Genomic DNA, 15,059 nt, shown 5'->3' with positions numbered 1-15,059 from the left:
GTCCAGCTCTCACTTCCATACATCACTACTGGGAAAACCATAGCTTTTACTATACGGAGCTTAGAGCACCTTAGAGACCAACTAAGTTTGTTATTGGTATGAGCCTGTGTGCGCATGCTGTATTGGTTCGCATCCCCTCACTATATAGAAGGGTCTGGTGACTTCTGTTTCAGTGAACAGTGGTACCTCGGGTTACAGATGCTTCAGGTTACAGTCTCCGCTAACCCAGAAATAGTACCTCAGGTTAAGAACTTTGCTTCAGCATGAGAACAGAAATTGTGTGCCGGTGGCAGTGGAAGGCCCCATTCGCTAAAGTGATACTTCAGGTTAAGAACAGTTTCAGGTTAAGAACGGACCTCCAGAACGAATTAAGTTCTTAACCCGAGGTACCACTGTATCTGAAGAAGTGTGCATGCACACGAAAGCTCATACCAATAACAAATTTAGCTGGTCTCTAAGGTGCTACTGGAAGGATTTTTTTTTATTTTGTTTCTGCCTCAGAATAGGATGATTTAGAGCAGAGAAATAGCAGCCGGGCGGGGGGGCTGTTTAAGTGCCACCAACCCTCCCATCACTTTACCAGTTGAAATTGTATCACCCGAGTGATTTTTCTTTAAAAAAATAAACGAATTAAAAAGCTGCCAGGAATTCATCGTAAGCCCTTGCGTGCATTATGTCGTAACCTGTAAGAGACGCATTCTCTGTGCCGACAAGTGCAGAAATGAACGGTAATCATTCCTCCGGCCCGAAATGTGCTCTGGCTATGACATCAAGCCCGCAGACCATGCTGCTTTCATTTTAAGTGTGTCGTATTTGGCTCAGTTGGCTGTGGGTTTCTTCCTTTTCCAAACTGCCTGTTTGTGGCTTCCCGCAGAGCAATGCTACAGTCTTCCCAGGGCGGCAGAATTTAACATGCACTGCTCTTAGCTGTCAAGAAATCCTAGTCCACTTAGCCACTGCGAAATGAAGCTGGGGCCTTCTGCATCATCTTGATGATGATGATGATGATGAAATAAAGCTGGAAAAAGCAGCTGCTCTTCCAATGAGCTATACTCCTTTCTTATCAAGCTTTCTTGTCGGGACCCTAAATGGCCTTGGTCCTGTATACCTGAAGGGGCGTCTCCACCCCCATCGTTCAGCCTGGACACGGAGGTCCAGCACCGAGGGCCTTCTGGCGGTTCCCTCTCTGCAAGAAGTGAGGTTACAGGGAACCAGACAGAGGGCCTTCTCGGTGGTGGCGCCCGCCCTGTGGAACGCCCTCCCATCAGGAAATCAGCAGCTATCTTATCTTTAAAAGACATCTGAAGGCAGCCCTGTTTAGGGAAGTTTTTAATATTTAATGCTGTATTGTTTTTAACACTTGATTGGGAGCCGCCCAGAGTGGCTGGGGAAACTCAGCCAGATGGGCGGGGTATAAATAATGAATTATATTATTATTATTATATTAATTATTATTATTGCTAGTGCAGCATTCCCTATTTTGACCGAAAGCAGCTCCTCAGGGTTTTGAGAGGGAGGTTTTTTCCCCCATTCCCTGTTTCTTGCTCCTTTTAACTAAAGGTGCCGGAGGTGGAATCTTTGAGCTTCCACATGTAAAGTAACTGATCTGTGCTCCCTCCCCAAATGAACATGTTAGGGGATCACCTGTTCTGAAACAGGGGTGTGGGAACCTTTTCTCACCAGCAGGCCAGGTCTTTTATCTCCCCACCCCTGACGGGCCAAATTTGGCAGGTGGGCCCAAGCACTGTCTGAGCTGTTTGAAATCACTTTTGCAACCCGAGGTTCAGAGAGCAGTGTGGAGCTGTTTGCAAAAGGGCTTTTAAGCAGCCTCGCTTTCAAACAGCACAGAAAGTAGCATGCCCCACCCCTATTATTATTATTATTATTATTATTATTATTATTATTACAGGGCAGTGTACAACAATAAAAACATAATTTACACAGCATAACAATAAAAACATAATACAGTGCTTAATCATCATAATAACAATCCCCCACACAAACACATTTTCACAAGCAATGGACTATTTAATGCCCAAAGGCCTGGGTAAAGAGTAAAGTTGATTGATTGATTGATTGATTGATTGATTGATTGAATTTATATACCCAGGGGTCTCGGGGGTGGTTCACTGAATAAAATGAAAATATAAAACCACAAAATACCTAATAAAAATAAAAACAACAACCCAATAGCCCCCAACCACACACACAAAAAAACACATTTTAAAAGGGCATAGTATGTAAGTCGGATCAACCAAAGGCCCGGTTAAAAAGGAACATTTTTGCCTGGTGCCTAAAGGTGTGTAATGAAGGCACCAGGTGAACTTCACAGGGGAGAGGATTCTATAGATGGAGAGCCACTGCAGAGAAGGCCCTGTTCTCGTGTTGCCGCCCTCCAGACCTCTCAAGGGGGCGGCACACAAATGAGGGCCTCAAGATGATCTCAGGGTCTGGGTAGGTTTCATATGGAAAGATAGAGTCCTTGAGGTATTATGGTCTTGAGCCGTTTAAGGCTTTATAGGTCAAAACCAGCACTTTGAATTGGGCCCGGAAACTAATTGGTAGCCAGTGCAGTCAGACCAGGATCGGCGTAGTATGCTCAAACCGTCTTGCTCTGTTGAGCAACCTGGCCGCTGAATTCTGCACCAGCTGAAGTTTCCGAACCGTCGCCAGAGGCAGCCCTACGTAGAATGCAGTGCAGTAATCTAACCTTGAAGTTACCAGAGCATAGACCGCAGTAGTTAAGGGCTATCTCTGTCCCAATGGGGCGTAGCTGGGCCACCAGCTGAAGCTGATGGGAGGCACACTGAGGCCCTGAGCCTCAGGTGTAGCCTTGCCGCAAGGAGTTCCCCTGCCCCTGTCCTAAAAGGCAGACTACAAATAAACGTGTGCCCAGAATGAATCAGCCCAAGTTCTTAACAGGTTCTCTCCCACCTTCTAGGATGTCCTACACAGAAGCGATAGAGGTTTTAAAGCGAGCTAACCAAGAATTCGTTTACAAACCAGAGGTGAGTGTTGCCGTGTGTGTGTGAGGGAGGGTTTCTTCGAAAAACTAAATGAATACCGAGGCCTGAGTATTAATATTTTTGTTTTCCACTTTTTTTTTCAGTGGGGTCGTGATCTTCAGACTGAGCATGAGCGATACCTGGCCCAACACTGTGGCGAGATTCCCGTATTTGTGTTCAACTATCCCTATGACCTGAAGCCGTTCTATATGCGGGACAACGAAGATGGAGCCCAACATACAGTAAGAGTTCCAAGTCAAAATGCCTAGGGCTTAGGCAGTGCAGGATATTGCCCTTTTGTGTCTTGCTTTTTTCATATAGTTTCTGGAATGAAGCAGTCCGGTCCAGCACATGCCCCGAATCTTGGGGGAATGTTTGTGTGTGGTGGGTGAGAATTACGAAACAGACCCGTTGAAACAAATGTGCCTAAGTTGGTCATGTCCATTAATCCCAGTGGGTCTACTCTGGGTAGGACTAACGTTGGCTGCAACCCATGATCTCCCAGGAAAGGAAAGGATTGCCTAGGGCACCACGCAGAACTCCCCAAGCTTCTGTTTGCTGTGTAATTACTGTGATTTAGTATCCCTGCTTACTACTTAGGCCAGGGGTAGCCAGTGTTTTTGGACTCCAACTCCCATCAGCCTTTGCCAGCACGGCCGGAGGTCAGGGGTGATGGGAGCTGTCAGTCAGCCGCATCCGAAAGGCACCACATTGTCATACTTTAGTGGGGTGGAACAGGATTTATCCAGCAATTCAATGAGAAGAGTGAGTATTTTAGGAAATCACATTGTTCGCTGCCGTTGGGTTTTGTTTTGCTTTAATTGGCTTTTAATTGATTTCACCTGTTGTGCATTTTATCTTGTTGCTAAGTCACTTTGAGACTATTTTTTTGTATAAAGGGACTAACTAATGCAAGTGATTAATTATATGTACATGCATAAGCGTGCATACACAAAGACCAACTGGGTTTGTCAGTGATTTACAGCGTACAAAACCTGATTGCACGACTTTAAAACTTAAACACCCGTAATTAAAAAGCACAATAAAACGGTCCTGTTTCGGCATTAAAATACGCACTTAGATACATGATTCAGAGACAGATTTATTCCTTTATTCCCCTTTGCTTTCAAGGTGGCGGCAGTTGACCTCCTTGTACCAGCAGTCGGGGAACTTTGCGGAGGCAGCCTGAGGGAAGACCGACCCGATTTCCTACAGTCCCGCCTACAGAGGTGAGGGAGAGGATTTCTGCTTCTGGCTTACTGTGGGGAGCTGTTGGACAGTTGGTCAAGGAGGGTCTGTTGAGGACGCCAGCGATTAAAGGGGAGAGGCCGGCCGCATCTTCAGACAGAACAGATGCTTCTTAGGGAATGTGTTCCTTGACATGCCAGACTCTGTGCAATCTGTCCAATACACAGAAATGCAAAAAAAATACTATTGCAGCTCCTTTCTCACAAATGTGTTTGGGCTGGGGAGGGGGACAGAAATTCACTGCCATGCATCACCTTGTTGTCTTAAGTGCCTGCTTTTCTGTTCATCTTAACGCCCACCTATGAAAATCTCCTGTGTCCACTATCGTTTCTTTTTGACGGATACGCACATTTTCACAAAAGCAGTTTTCAGTATAATATAAGGCCTTTTGTAGGTTGCTTTCATGATGTTTTCTCCTTGGTTCCACAGGCTGGGGCTTGAAGACACCTACCAATGGTAAGGACGGCCAGGTGTTGTTTGTCAGTCTACGGCTGTGTTCAGAGCATTGCCCAGGTGGATCTGATCCTCCTCCTTTGGGTGGCACACCTGTCCGAGGTTTTTGAACTGTGATTCCTGCATTGCAGGGGGTGGGCTGGATGACGCTTGGGGTCCCTTCTTATACTGCAGTTCCATGATTCCCAACATTTGCAGCCACCAACTGCTGGTAAAAAGGTAAAGGTACCTCTGACTATTAGGTCCAGTCGGGGACGACTCTGCGGTTACACACTTATCTCGCTCTATAGGCCGAGGGAGCTGGTGTTTGTCCGCAAGCAGCTTCCGGGTCGTATGGCCAGCATGACTAAGCCACTTCTGGTGAACCAGAGCAGTGAGTGACAGAGCTGTCATTCTACCTCAGCGGGTGGTGCTGTGGGTTAAACCACAGAGCCTAGGACTTGCCGATCAGAAGGTTGGCGGTTCGAATCCACACAATGGGGTGAGCTCCCATTGCTCTGTCCCAGCTCCTGCCAACCTAGCAGTTTGAAAGCACACCAATGCAAGTAGATAAATAGTTACTGCTGCATCGGGAAGGTAAATGGCGTTTCCGTGCGCTCTGGTTTTCATTGCGCCATAAGTGGTTTAGTCATTCTGGTCACGTGACCTGGAAAGCTGCCTGAAAGCAAGATGATGATGATGATGATGATGATAATTAATAATAATAAATTTTATTTATACCCTGCCCTCCCCAGCCAGAGCCAGGCTCAGGGCAGCTAACACCAGTAAAATTACAGTAAAAACATAATAGGAAAAAAACCACCAATTTAAAATACAGATTAAAATGCAGCCTCATTTTAAATGTAGCCCATAGATCAAAACCATAAGGGGGGGGGAAACATAAGGGTCATACTGAGTCGAAACCAAAAGCCAGATGAGTGCCGCAACCCCATAGTCTCCTTTGACTGGACTTCACCGTCCAGGGGTCCTTTACCTTTACCATTCTACATCTTTCTTAAAGTAAGTAAGTTGGGCAGAAACAAACCTTTGGAACGATTTTAGAGGGGGAAAGTGGTTGCCTGTGTTTGTCAGTAACTGTATTTGACATCTTCAGACAAAGCTGAGAATCTCCCCTACTTGAAAGCCCAGACAGCAGCTGTCAGTCAGTGTAGACAACCATGAGCTCAATGTCTAGCATCTCCCAGTATGACTGGGAGGCAACCCTGGAAAGCAGCTCCCAGTCAGGGCAAACAGTGCTGAGCTAGACAGACCAATTCTCTGACTCTGAATAAGACAACTTCCTCAGTTCCTGGGACCTAAATAGAGGCCTCCTGGATCAAACCAAGTATTGGTAAACATAACTGATCTGCCGCCTTGCATTCCAGGTACATAGACCTGCGTCGATTCGGATCAACCCCTCATGGTGGATTTGGAATGGGATTTGAGCGCTACCTCCGCTGCATCTTGGGCGTCGAGAACATCAAAGACGTCATCCCCTTCCCACGGTTTCCGCACTCGTGCGTTTTGTAGCCTTTCCCGAAGATCCCGCCGTCGCTCGTTTTTACGGATCCATGCCCTGCTGCCCTGATGACAAACTTCAATGTTGTCTGGAAGAATATAGAGACAACGCTCCCCCCCCCCTTTTTTTTAGCATTGAATAATACTATGGTAAACTTTGCCCCCCCCTTTTTTTTAGCATTGAATAATACTATGGTAAACTTTGCACCAAAGACATTTGAAGCTGAGGATAGTTTTGTATTATTGCATTTTTTTTAAATCCGCAGAGCACTTTGCATTGTAGGACTCACTGACTGTTTTCAGGGAGGGGAGAAAACAATTGTCTTGTCTTTGGCCATAACTAGAACGAACAAAATTAAACTTTCACCAGGTGTCTGTTCGTCTGCGAGAAGCGTTTGGGCGGACCGCGAAACACTCAACGAGGAGGAATAAGAAGCAACACACTATGAAGGTTGCAAGAGAGATACCAGCTGTTCCTCAAACATAGTGCCTTCCAGAATTTGTTGGGCTCCGACTCCCATCTTCCCTGACCATTTGCTAGGCTGGCTGAGGTCCGTGGCAGCTGGGAGACAAACCACTATTACTGGTCCCCTGTGCCTTGGGCGTGCTACTCGTATTCACCAGGGACTGTGTCCGATTCTGTGCTGATATTGTACCAGTTCCCCTTCTGGTGCCTGTTCTTGTTTAGTCGTTTGGTCGTGTCCGACTCTTTGTGACCCCATGGACCAGAGCACACCAGGCACTCCTGTCTTCCACTGCCTCCCGCAGTTTGGTCAAACTCATGCTGGTAGCTTCGAGAACACTGTCCAACCATCTCGTCCTCTGTCCCCCCCTTCTCCTTGTGCCCTCCATCTTTCCCAACATCACAGTCTTTTCCAGGGAGTCTTCTCCTCTCATGAGGTGGCCAAAGTATTGGAGCCTCAGCTTCAGGATCTGTCCTTCCAGTGAGCACTCAGGGCTGATTTCCTTCAGAATGGATCGGTTTGATCTTCTTGCAGTCCGTGGGACTCTCAAGAGTCTCCTCCAGCACCATAATTCAAAATTCTCATAATTCTGGCGCCTAGCAAAGAGCTTTTTATCTCAGCAGGCATTTCAAGACCAGTGTTCTTTGTCTTCTGGTTTTGCAGTTAGTTTTAGCTGAATTTATCTTTAATTCTTCTCTTTTTACGGTAGAGGGGGATCCCGCCCCTTAATGCGGGGGCTCTGTTCCTGGCCACCCCATGCGTCAGTGGGACGCTCACAAGTCTGTTCCTCTCCTGCCCCCTTTCAGTGCCCAAAATAGCACATGCGCCTATGGTCATCTGTGTGCTGACCATGTGTAAGTGGAGAGTCCCCTATACGCCGCTTAAAGGCAACAGAGTTAAATGGCATATAAATTGTTGAAGTGAATAACCAAGGGTCAGCAAACTTTTTCTGCAGGGGGCTGGTCCACTGTCAGACTTTGTGGGAGGCCGGACTATATTTTTTGGGGTGGGGGGTGGGGAATGGAACGAATTCCTATGCCCCGCAAATAACCCAGAGATGCATTTTTAAATAAAAGGGCACATTCTACTCATGTAAAAACACTGATTTCCCGGGCAGATTTAGAAGGCGATTGGGCCGGATCCGGCCCCCGGGCCTTAGTTTGACTACCCATAGAATAAGCAAACATGTGGAGGGTCCAGGTTGCGCAAGGGCTGAGCTGCACAGTCCCTAAGCGCCGCTGCAAAATTTGCGAGACGCTTTCTTGGGTAAAAAGTGTTTGGCCAGAAGGAATTTCCTCCGAATCCAGCTTGGCGGCAGAGCACCACCGCAGAGAAGGCCCTGCTTCCGTTTTGCTGCTCGGCGCCCGTCTGAAAGTCGCGGCGTTGCCTGCAAGAGCGTCTCTGACTTATCTCAAGGATTGTACGGGGGAATTTGTTAGGGAAACTTGAACTGCTGCATAAACTGAAATGACTACCCTGATTGGATAAGAACCAGAAAGGGTTGAGCCAGCTGTTCTCCCAAACCTCTGCTTCATTCTTAAAGGTAAAGGTAAGGCAAAATATGGGACACGGGTGGCGCTGTGGGTTAAACCACAGAGCCTAGGACTTGCCGATCAGAAGGTCGGCGGTTCGAATCCCCGTGACGGGGTGAGCTCCCGTTACTCGGTCCCAGCTTCTGCCAACCTAGCAGTTCGAAAGCACATCAAAGTGCAAGTAGATAAATAGGTACCGCTCCGGCGGAAAGGTAAACGGCGTTTCCGTGCGCTGCTCTGATTCGCCAGAAGCGGCTTAGTCCTGCTGGCCACATGACCCAGAAGTTGTACGCTGGCTCCCTCGGCCAATAAAGCGAGATGTGCGCTGCAACCCCAGAGTCGGCCACGACTGGACCTAATGGTCAGGGGTCCCTTTACCTTTAAGGCAAAAGTGGGAGGAGCTTGTATGTAATTTTCCCCATCTTTACAGCAGCTTAGTTTCTGCATCCTCTTTCTTCTGTTTGGACATGCAGAGAGGCATTATCAGAGTTGCCAGCTGGACAAAAACAGTTGTGGGGTGAAGAAGGGCCGCTGAAGAGAATGTGGTCTGGGGAGGAGGGCATATAACCTGGAGGACTTCCAAGGGCCTGATAGAGAGACCTAGGGTGTCACATCGGCCCCTGGACCTGAGATTACCACCCCTCTGAACTAACTGAACATCATATAATTTTGTATGTCAGGACTTTCCGACTAGAGTCATTGGAAGGGAACCCAAGAATCATCTATTCCAACCTCCTGCAACGCAGGAATCCCAACTAGATCATACATGACAGATCGCCATACAACCTCACCTTAAAAACCTCCAATAATAATAATATTATAGTAATAATTTATTATTTATACCACGCTCATCTGGCTGGGTTTCCCCAGCCACTCTGGGCGGCTTCCAACAAGAGATTAAAAATACATTAAAACGTCAGTCATTAAAAACTTCCCTAAACAGGGCTGCCTTCAGATGTCTTCTAAAAGTCAGATAGTTGTTTATTTCCTTGATATCTGGTGGGAGGTGACACAGGGCCGGCTCCACCACTGAGAAGGCCCTCTGCCTGGTTCCCTGTAACATCACTTCTCGCAGCGAGGCAACCGCCAGAAGGCCCTCGGCGCTGGACCTCAGTGTCCGGGCAGAACGATGGGGGTGGAGACGCTCCAGGTATACTTGGCCGAGGCCATTTAGGGCTTTGAAGGTCAGCACCAACACTTTGAATTGTGCTCGGAAACATACTGGGAGTCAGTGTAGGTCTTTCAGGACCAGTGTAGTAGTAGTAGTAGTAGTAGTAGTAATAATAATAATAATAATTTATTTATACCCCTCCCTCCCCGGCCAGAGCAGGGCTCAGGGCGGCTAACACCAGTAAAATTACAGTACAAACATAATAGGGGGGTGGGGAACCAATTTAAAATACAGGTTAAAATGCAATTTAAAATGCAGCCTCATTTTAAAAGTGGCCCGTAGATCAAAACCATAAGGAGAGGGAAACATAAGGGTCAGACTGAGTCCAAACCAAAGGCCAGGCAGAACAGCTCTGTTTTGCAGGCCCTGAGGAAAGATGTCAAGTCCCGCAGGGCCCTGGTCTCTTGTGACAGAGCGTTCCACCAAGTCGGGGCCAGTACTGAGAAGGCCCTGGCCCTAGTTGAGACCAATCTAACCACCTTGGGACCTCCAAAGTGTTGTCATTTGTGGACCTTAAGGTCCTCTGCGGGGCATACCAGGAGAGGCAGTCCCGTAGGTACGAGGGTCCTAGGCCGCATAGGGCTTTAAAGGTCAAAACCAGCACCTTAAACCTGACCCTATACTCCACCGGGAGCCAGTGCTGTGGGTAAAGTGGTCTCTGCGGCCGCTCCCAGTCACCAGTCTAGCTGCCACACCCAAGGAAGGAGAGTCCACCGGCTCTTAACGTCAGAAAGTTATTCCTGATGTTCATTCAGAATCTCTTTTCTTGAAACAAAAATCCCTGGGCTCCAGTCCTACCCTCCGGAGCAGCAGAAAGCAAGCTTTCTCCATCCTCCATGTGACAGCCCTTGAGATACTGGAATATCTTTTTTTTAATTGACTTAAGAAAATTATACAAACAGCAAAACGAAGAAGCCTGAATTAACATTGCCTTCTACCTATAAGAAATAATAATAACTATTACAATAATGAAAATACTAAAAAATACATTTACTTCCCTTTGAACTTCTATTCTGGTTACAGTATATTGCTATTCTATAAGAATCTATTATATCCTTTGCTGTCCCATATATTATTTTATTTCCCAAATTCTACCTAACCCTCCCCTCCTCCCCACTGCTTCCCTTGCCCTGTGTGAGATCTTCCCATCATAATATTTTTTTCTAGTTTCTTTAAGAAAATAGAATAACATGAAAACTGTTAAATTATAATGACTTATTTTGTCCTTACACGCTTAACAATTGCCTGTTAAGAGTTCTGCTTTAACACCATATTTCTTCATGTATTCCCCTATGCATTCCCATTCTGTATAGAAGGGGAAAAAGATACTGGCAGATCTTGACATAATTAATTTTTTAAGTAGTTGGCAGGTGGTTCTGGAATTCTAGAGTGATGTTTCCTTAAGACCTCCCATGGAACTCCTCAGTGTCCTGGTTCAAAGAGCTTAACAGTGACATCTTGCCATGATAGACTGGTATGTTTTGTTTTGACTCGTAGACAATCCTGACTCGATCAATTAAAGGATGACTCCTAGGCCTTAACTCTTCTCTACCGGTCGTTGAAATGCTGTGGAAATTTGGGGCGGTTGCTTAAGAGGCCTCTCTCCCTCAGTTTCCCCATTTGCATGATGGGGATAATGACGCCATGATGTAAGGGAGCATTCTTGGAACTTTTAATTAAGAGGGATTTTTTTTATTTTTTTGGCAGGCAAGGCCTGCCCTTTCGCAGTGCAGCAAGGAGAAAGGAAAGTTCCACGCTTGGAAACCTGCAGTCTTGGCTTGCCCTGTTAGAACGCTTGTGCAATATTTCGATCCATTCTTTCCCGATGAGGAACAAATGCCAATTGTAAGTTCGCTGTCATTGGCAAAGCATGCCAATATTCTGACTGGGCGGGTGGAGAGAGCTGCTGGGAGGGGAGTAATTCTCCAATATAGCCAAAGGTCCTCTGCATAGGTACAATATTTATTTCCCTCCTTCCTCCAAACACAGATCAACATTACAGGTTTCCTTGTTTATCTTCACAACAACCCTCTTCAAGTGTCCCTGTTTTCCAAGGACAGTCCCAGATTGACAGAAGCCGTCACGGTTTCTGATTTGATCCCAGGATGTCCTTCGTTTCCTTAGGACATCTCTATATTCATCAGAGAAATGTTGGAAGCTATAGAGTTATGCAACCTCCCGAGCCAAGGAGATAAGTAACTATACAACCTTTAGAAAACACCTGAAGGCAGTCCTGTACAGGGAAGTTTTAAATGTTTGTTGTTTTATTATGTTTTTATATATTTTGGAAGCTGCCCAGTGTGGCTGGGGCAACCCAGTAGGTGGGCAGGTTATATATAATAAAAGTATTCTTATGGAATAGGACGTCCCTGTTTTCACCAGTGAAATCATAGAGTTGGAAGAGACCACAAGGGCCATCGAGTCCAACCCCCCCGCCAAGCAGGAAGCACCATCAGAGTACTCCTGACATATGGTTGTCAAGCCTCTGCTTAAAGACCTCCAAAGAAGGAGACTCCACCACACTCCTTGGCAGCAAATTCCACTGTCAAACAGCTCTTACTGTCAGGAAGCTCTTCCTAATGTTGAGGTGGAATCTTCTTTCTTGTAGTTTGGATCCATTGCTCCGTGTCCCCTTCTCTGGGTGTTGGAGGGTATGCTTTGAGGTAGGTTAGGTTGAAAGGGAGAGGGTGGGCCCAGTGAGATTCATGTCTGAGTGGGTCTCCCCAGTCCTAGACTGTGACTCTAGTCATTGCACCTGTCACAGGTCCAACTCTGGCAAGGTTCCTATTCTGGTGGTGATGCATATTTGTTGGGTGGTATTCAACCACGGTTTACTCAGAGCAGACACAGTAAAGTGAATGGGCCTAACTTGGAGTTGCGCTCATCAATTTCAAGTTTTGGTAAAACTTAAAAGACCCTGATGTTGGGAAAGATGGAGGGCACAAGGAGAAGGGGACGACAGAGGACGAGATGGTTGGACAGTGTTCTCGAAGCTACCAGCATGAGTCTGACCAAACTGCGGGAGGCAGTGGAAGACAGGAGTGCCTGGCGTGCTCTGGTCCAGGGGGTCACGAAGAGTCAGACAAGACTAAACGACTAAACGACAACAAAATTGAATACCATGCATATCTTTTTTTAAAAACAACAAGACTAGGAACAAGGGAGATAATACAGTGTTAGGTTATTTCTTTCTTCTGTCTGTGAGCCTCCCTTGACCACCATAGCAAAGAGGGCTCCAGCTTGCTGTATCACAGGGCAGGAGTTGGGGGGCAGGTGATGGGGTAGATAGGAAGACAGAGGGGAAGAAAAACACAATTTCCTTTGCAGTTTTGAAGGTTTGGTTGGCACTGCTAGTCAACACCAAAGCCAAACGTGTGTTCTGTGTTTTCAGGACGGGAACAAATTGAACTTCTTCACAAAGGTAACCCAAATTCTCAACTGAAAAAAATAAAACGCCTCAGTTTTGCGACCTGCATAAATTGAGCAGATAGAAGCAATCCCATTTATTCTGCCTTTTGCATGTGTGTACATAGTTTTGCCCTGTTTCTGAGAGTAAGGGGCGAGGAGATATGCAGACCTCATCCAGCCACCCTGAAAAATGTCAAGCATACATTGGTATCAATGAGGGCTAGAAACTTGCTCTTTTTAATGCATGCATACATGTCCGCTTTTGGGAAGCTGAACCACCTTGAGGGATAGTGGTAGTAGTTTGCTTCAGCATACAGTGGAATCTCGGTTTTTCGAGCATCTCGGAAGCCAAACATTTCGGAACCCGAACACCGAAAACCCGGAAGTCATTGCTTTCGTTTTCGAACGCGCCTCGGAAGTCCAACGGCTACCCCTGCATGTTTTTCAGTTTTCACCGTTGGAATTGCTGACAGCCCTTTGCACCTCAGTTGTCGAACGTTTCAAAAGTTGAATGGTCTTCTGGAACAGATTACGTTTGACAGCCGAGGTTCCTTTGTATTTATAATGAAACGCACACAGCTCTACTTAAATAACAGTACAGTGGTACCTCGGGTTAAGAACTTAATTCGTTCTGGAGGTCCGTTCTTAACCTGAAACTGTTCTTAACCTGAAGCACCACTTTAGCTAATGGGGCTCGCCGCTGCGCCGCCGGCGCACGATTTCTGTTCTCATCCTGAGGTAAAATTCTTAACCTGAAGCACTATTTCTGGGTTAGAGGAGTCTGTAACCTGAAGCGTATGTAACTTGAAGTGTATGTAACCCGAAGTACCACTGTATCTCTATATAGAGGGAAAATGTTTTTTGTGCAGTGGCAGCCCGGGTCCAATAGATGGCAGAAGTCGTCATTATTGTTTTTCAAAAGTGCAAAAGCAGTATCTTTGCTGTATTTGAAAGGTGATTGTCCTTTTCTGTGCTGCTTTAAGCAGCTTGGATGGATGTAAGCTGCTGCTGGCATGCTCACTGGTAGCTGGGCCAACTCAGTTGGTAGAGCACGAGACGCTTAATCCCAGGTCATGCGTTTGAGTTGCGCATCAGCCGAAATTTGTACAGACCATGCTCAAAATGTGGTTCCCACACCCAGCCGCTTGACAGACAGGGTTTGGAATGGTTTGGGGTGCGGTGCCTAACCTGATCGCAGCTCCCCTTTTCACACGAAGAAGATCTGGGAGTTGTATTTCTTGAAAAATACTGGTTTGAGCAATGTGCGCGGTCAACCAACCCTCAAGAAATGACTTGGCAGGAATGGAGAAGTGGGTGACTTTTGGGAAGGTGTCGCGACTTCCTCTGTAGATACCTGAATGAGTTTTTTTGCGCCTGGGTGTGTGGGTTAGCGAGGTGTTCTTGCAGTGGGTTAGCGAGGTGTTCTTGCATTGTATAGCGGTCTGGCGGTCATGGGAAGGGGGCAGTCAAAAACCCCTTACTATTTCTGCAGCATGGGACACGGGTAGCGCTGTAGGTTAAACCACAGAGCCTAGGACTTGCCGATCAGAAGGTTGGCAGTTCGAATCCCCACGACGGGGTGAGCTCCCGTTGCTTGGTCCCTGCTCCTGCCAACCTAGCAGTTTGAAAGCACGTCAAAGTGCAAGTAGATACGGTATTTTATGCTCTATAAGACTCACTTTTTCCCTCCTAAAAAGTAAGGGGAAATGTGTGTGCGTCTTATGGAGCGAATGCAGGCTGCGCAGCTATCCCAGAAGCCAGAACAGCAAGAGGGATTGCTGCTTTCACTGCGCAGCGATCCCTCTTGCTGTTCTGGCTTCTGAGATTCAGAATATTTTTTTTCTTGTTTTCCTCCTCCAAAAATTAGGTGCGTCTTGTGGTCTGGTGCGTCTTATAGAGCGAAAAATACGGTAAGCAGGTACCGCTCTGGCAGGAAGGTAAACGGCATTTCTGTGCGCTGCTCTGGTTCTCCAGAAGCGGCTCAGTCATGCTGGCCACATGACCCGGAAGCTGTACGCCGGCTCCCTCGGCCAATAAAGCAAAATGAGCGCCACAACCCCAGAGTCGGTCACGACTCGACCTAATGGTCAGGGGTTCCTTTACCTTTATTTCTGCAGCAGGGTCCTTGCCTCCAGCGTCCTGGAGCCGGGCGCTCAGCATAAAAAGAGGAGGGTTGGTTTTTTAAGGTGTGCTCCAAAGCAAAACATTTAGGAGTGCTGAAAACACAGTTAAGTTCTGTTACGTACAATGAAACTTCAGGGGGAAACTGCTTTAAGTCACT

General features: G+C 46.9%; 1 protein-coding gene across 2 annotated transcripts in view; it reads left to right on the top strand.

Annotated features, from left to right (window-relative positions):
• The window catches only part of NARS2 (asparaginyl-tRNA synthetase 2, mitochondrial), a 44,045-nt gene extending 37,467 nt beyond the window's left edge, over positions 1 to 6,578 (top strand). For both annotated transcript variants that reach the window (XM_083436608.1, XM_083436609.1), the window contains exons 11-15: positions 2,942 to 3,008; positions 3,110 to 3,247; positions 4,137 to 4,234; positions 4,683 to 4,709; positions 6,071 to 6,578. In XM_083436608.1, the coding sequence (XP_083292734.1) occupies positions 2,942 to 3,008; positions 3,110 to 3,247; positions 4,137 to 4,234; positions 4,683 to 4,709; positions 6,071 to 6,215 (475 nt within the window). In that variant the 3' untranslated portion in view covers positions 6,216 to 6,578. The remainder of the gene's footprint in view (positions 1 to 2,941; positions 3,009 to 3,109; positions 3,248 to 4,136; positions 4,235 to 4,682; positions 4,710 to 6,070) is intronic.
• The last annotated feature ends 8,481 nt before the right edge of the window (positions 6,579 to 15,059 follow it).

This window comes from Podarcis tiliguerta, assembly GCF_965153285.1.
Source record: "Podarcis tiliguerta genome assembly, chromosome: 4".
Taxonomy (NCBI): domain Eukaryota; kingdom Metazoa; phylum Chordata; class Lepidosauria; order Squamata; family Lacertidae; genus Podarcis; species Podarcis tiliguerta.
The sequence above is the reverse complement of the archived record's forward strand: the minus strand, read 5'-3'. Positions and strand labels throughout refer to the sequence as shown.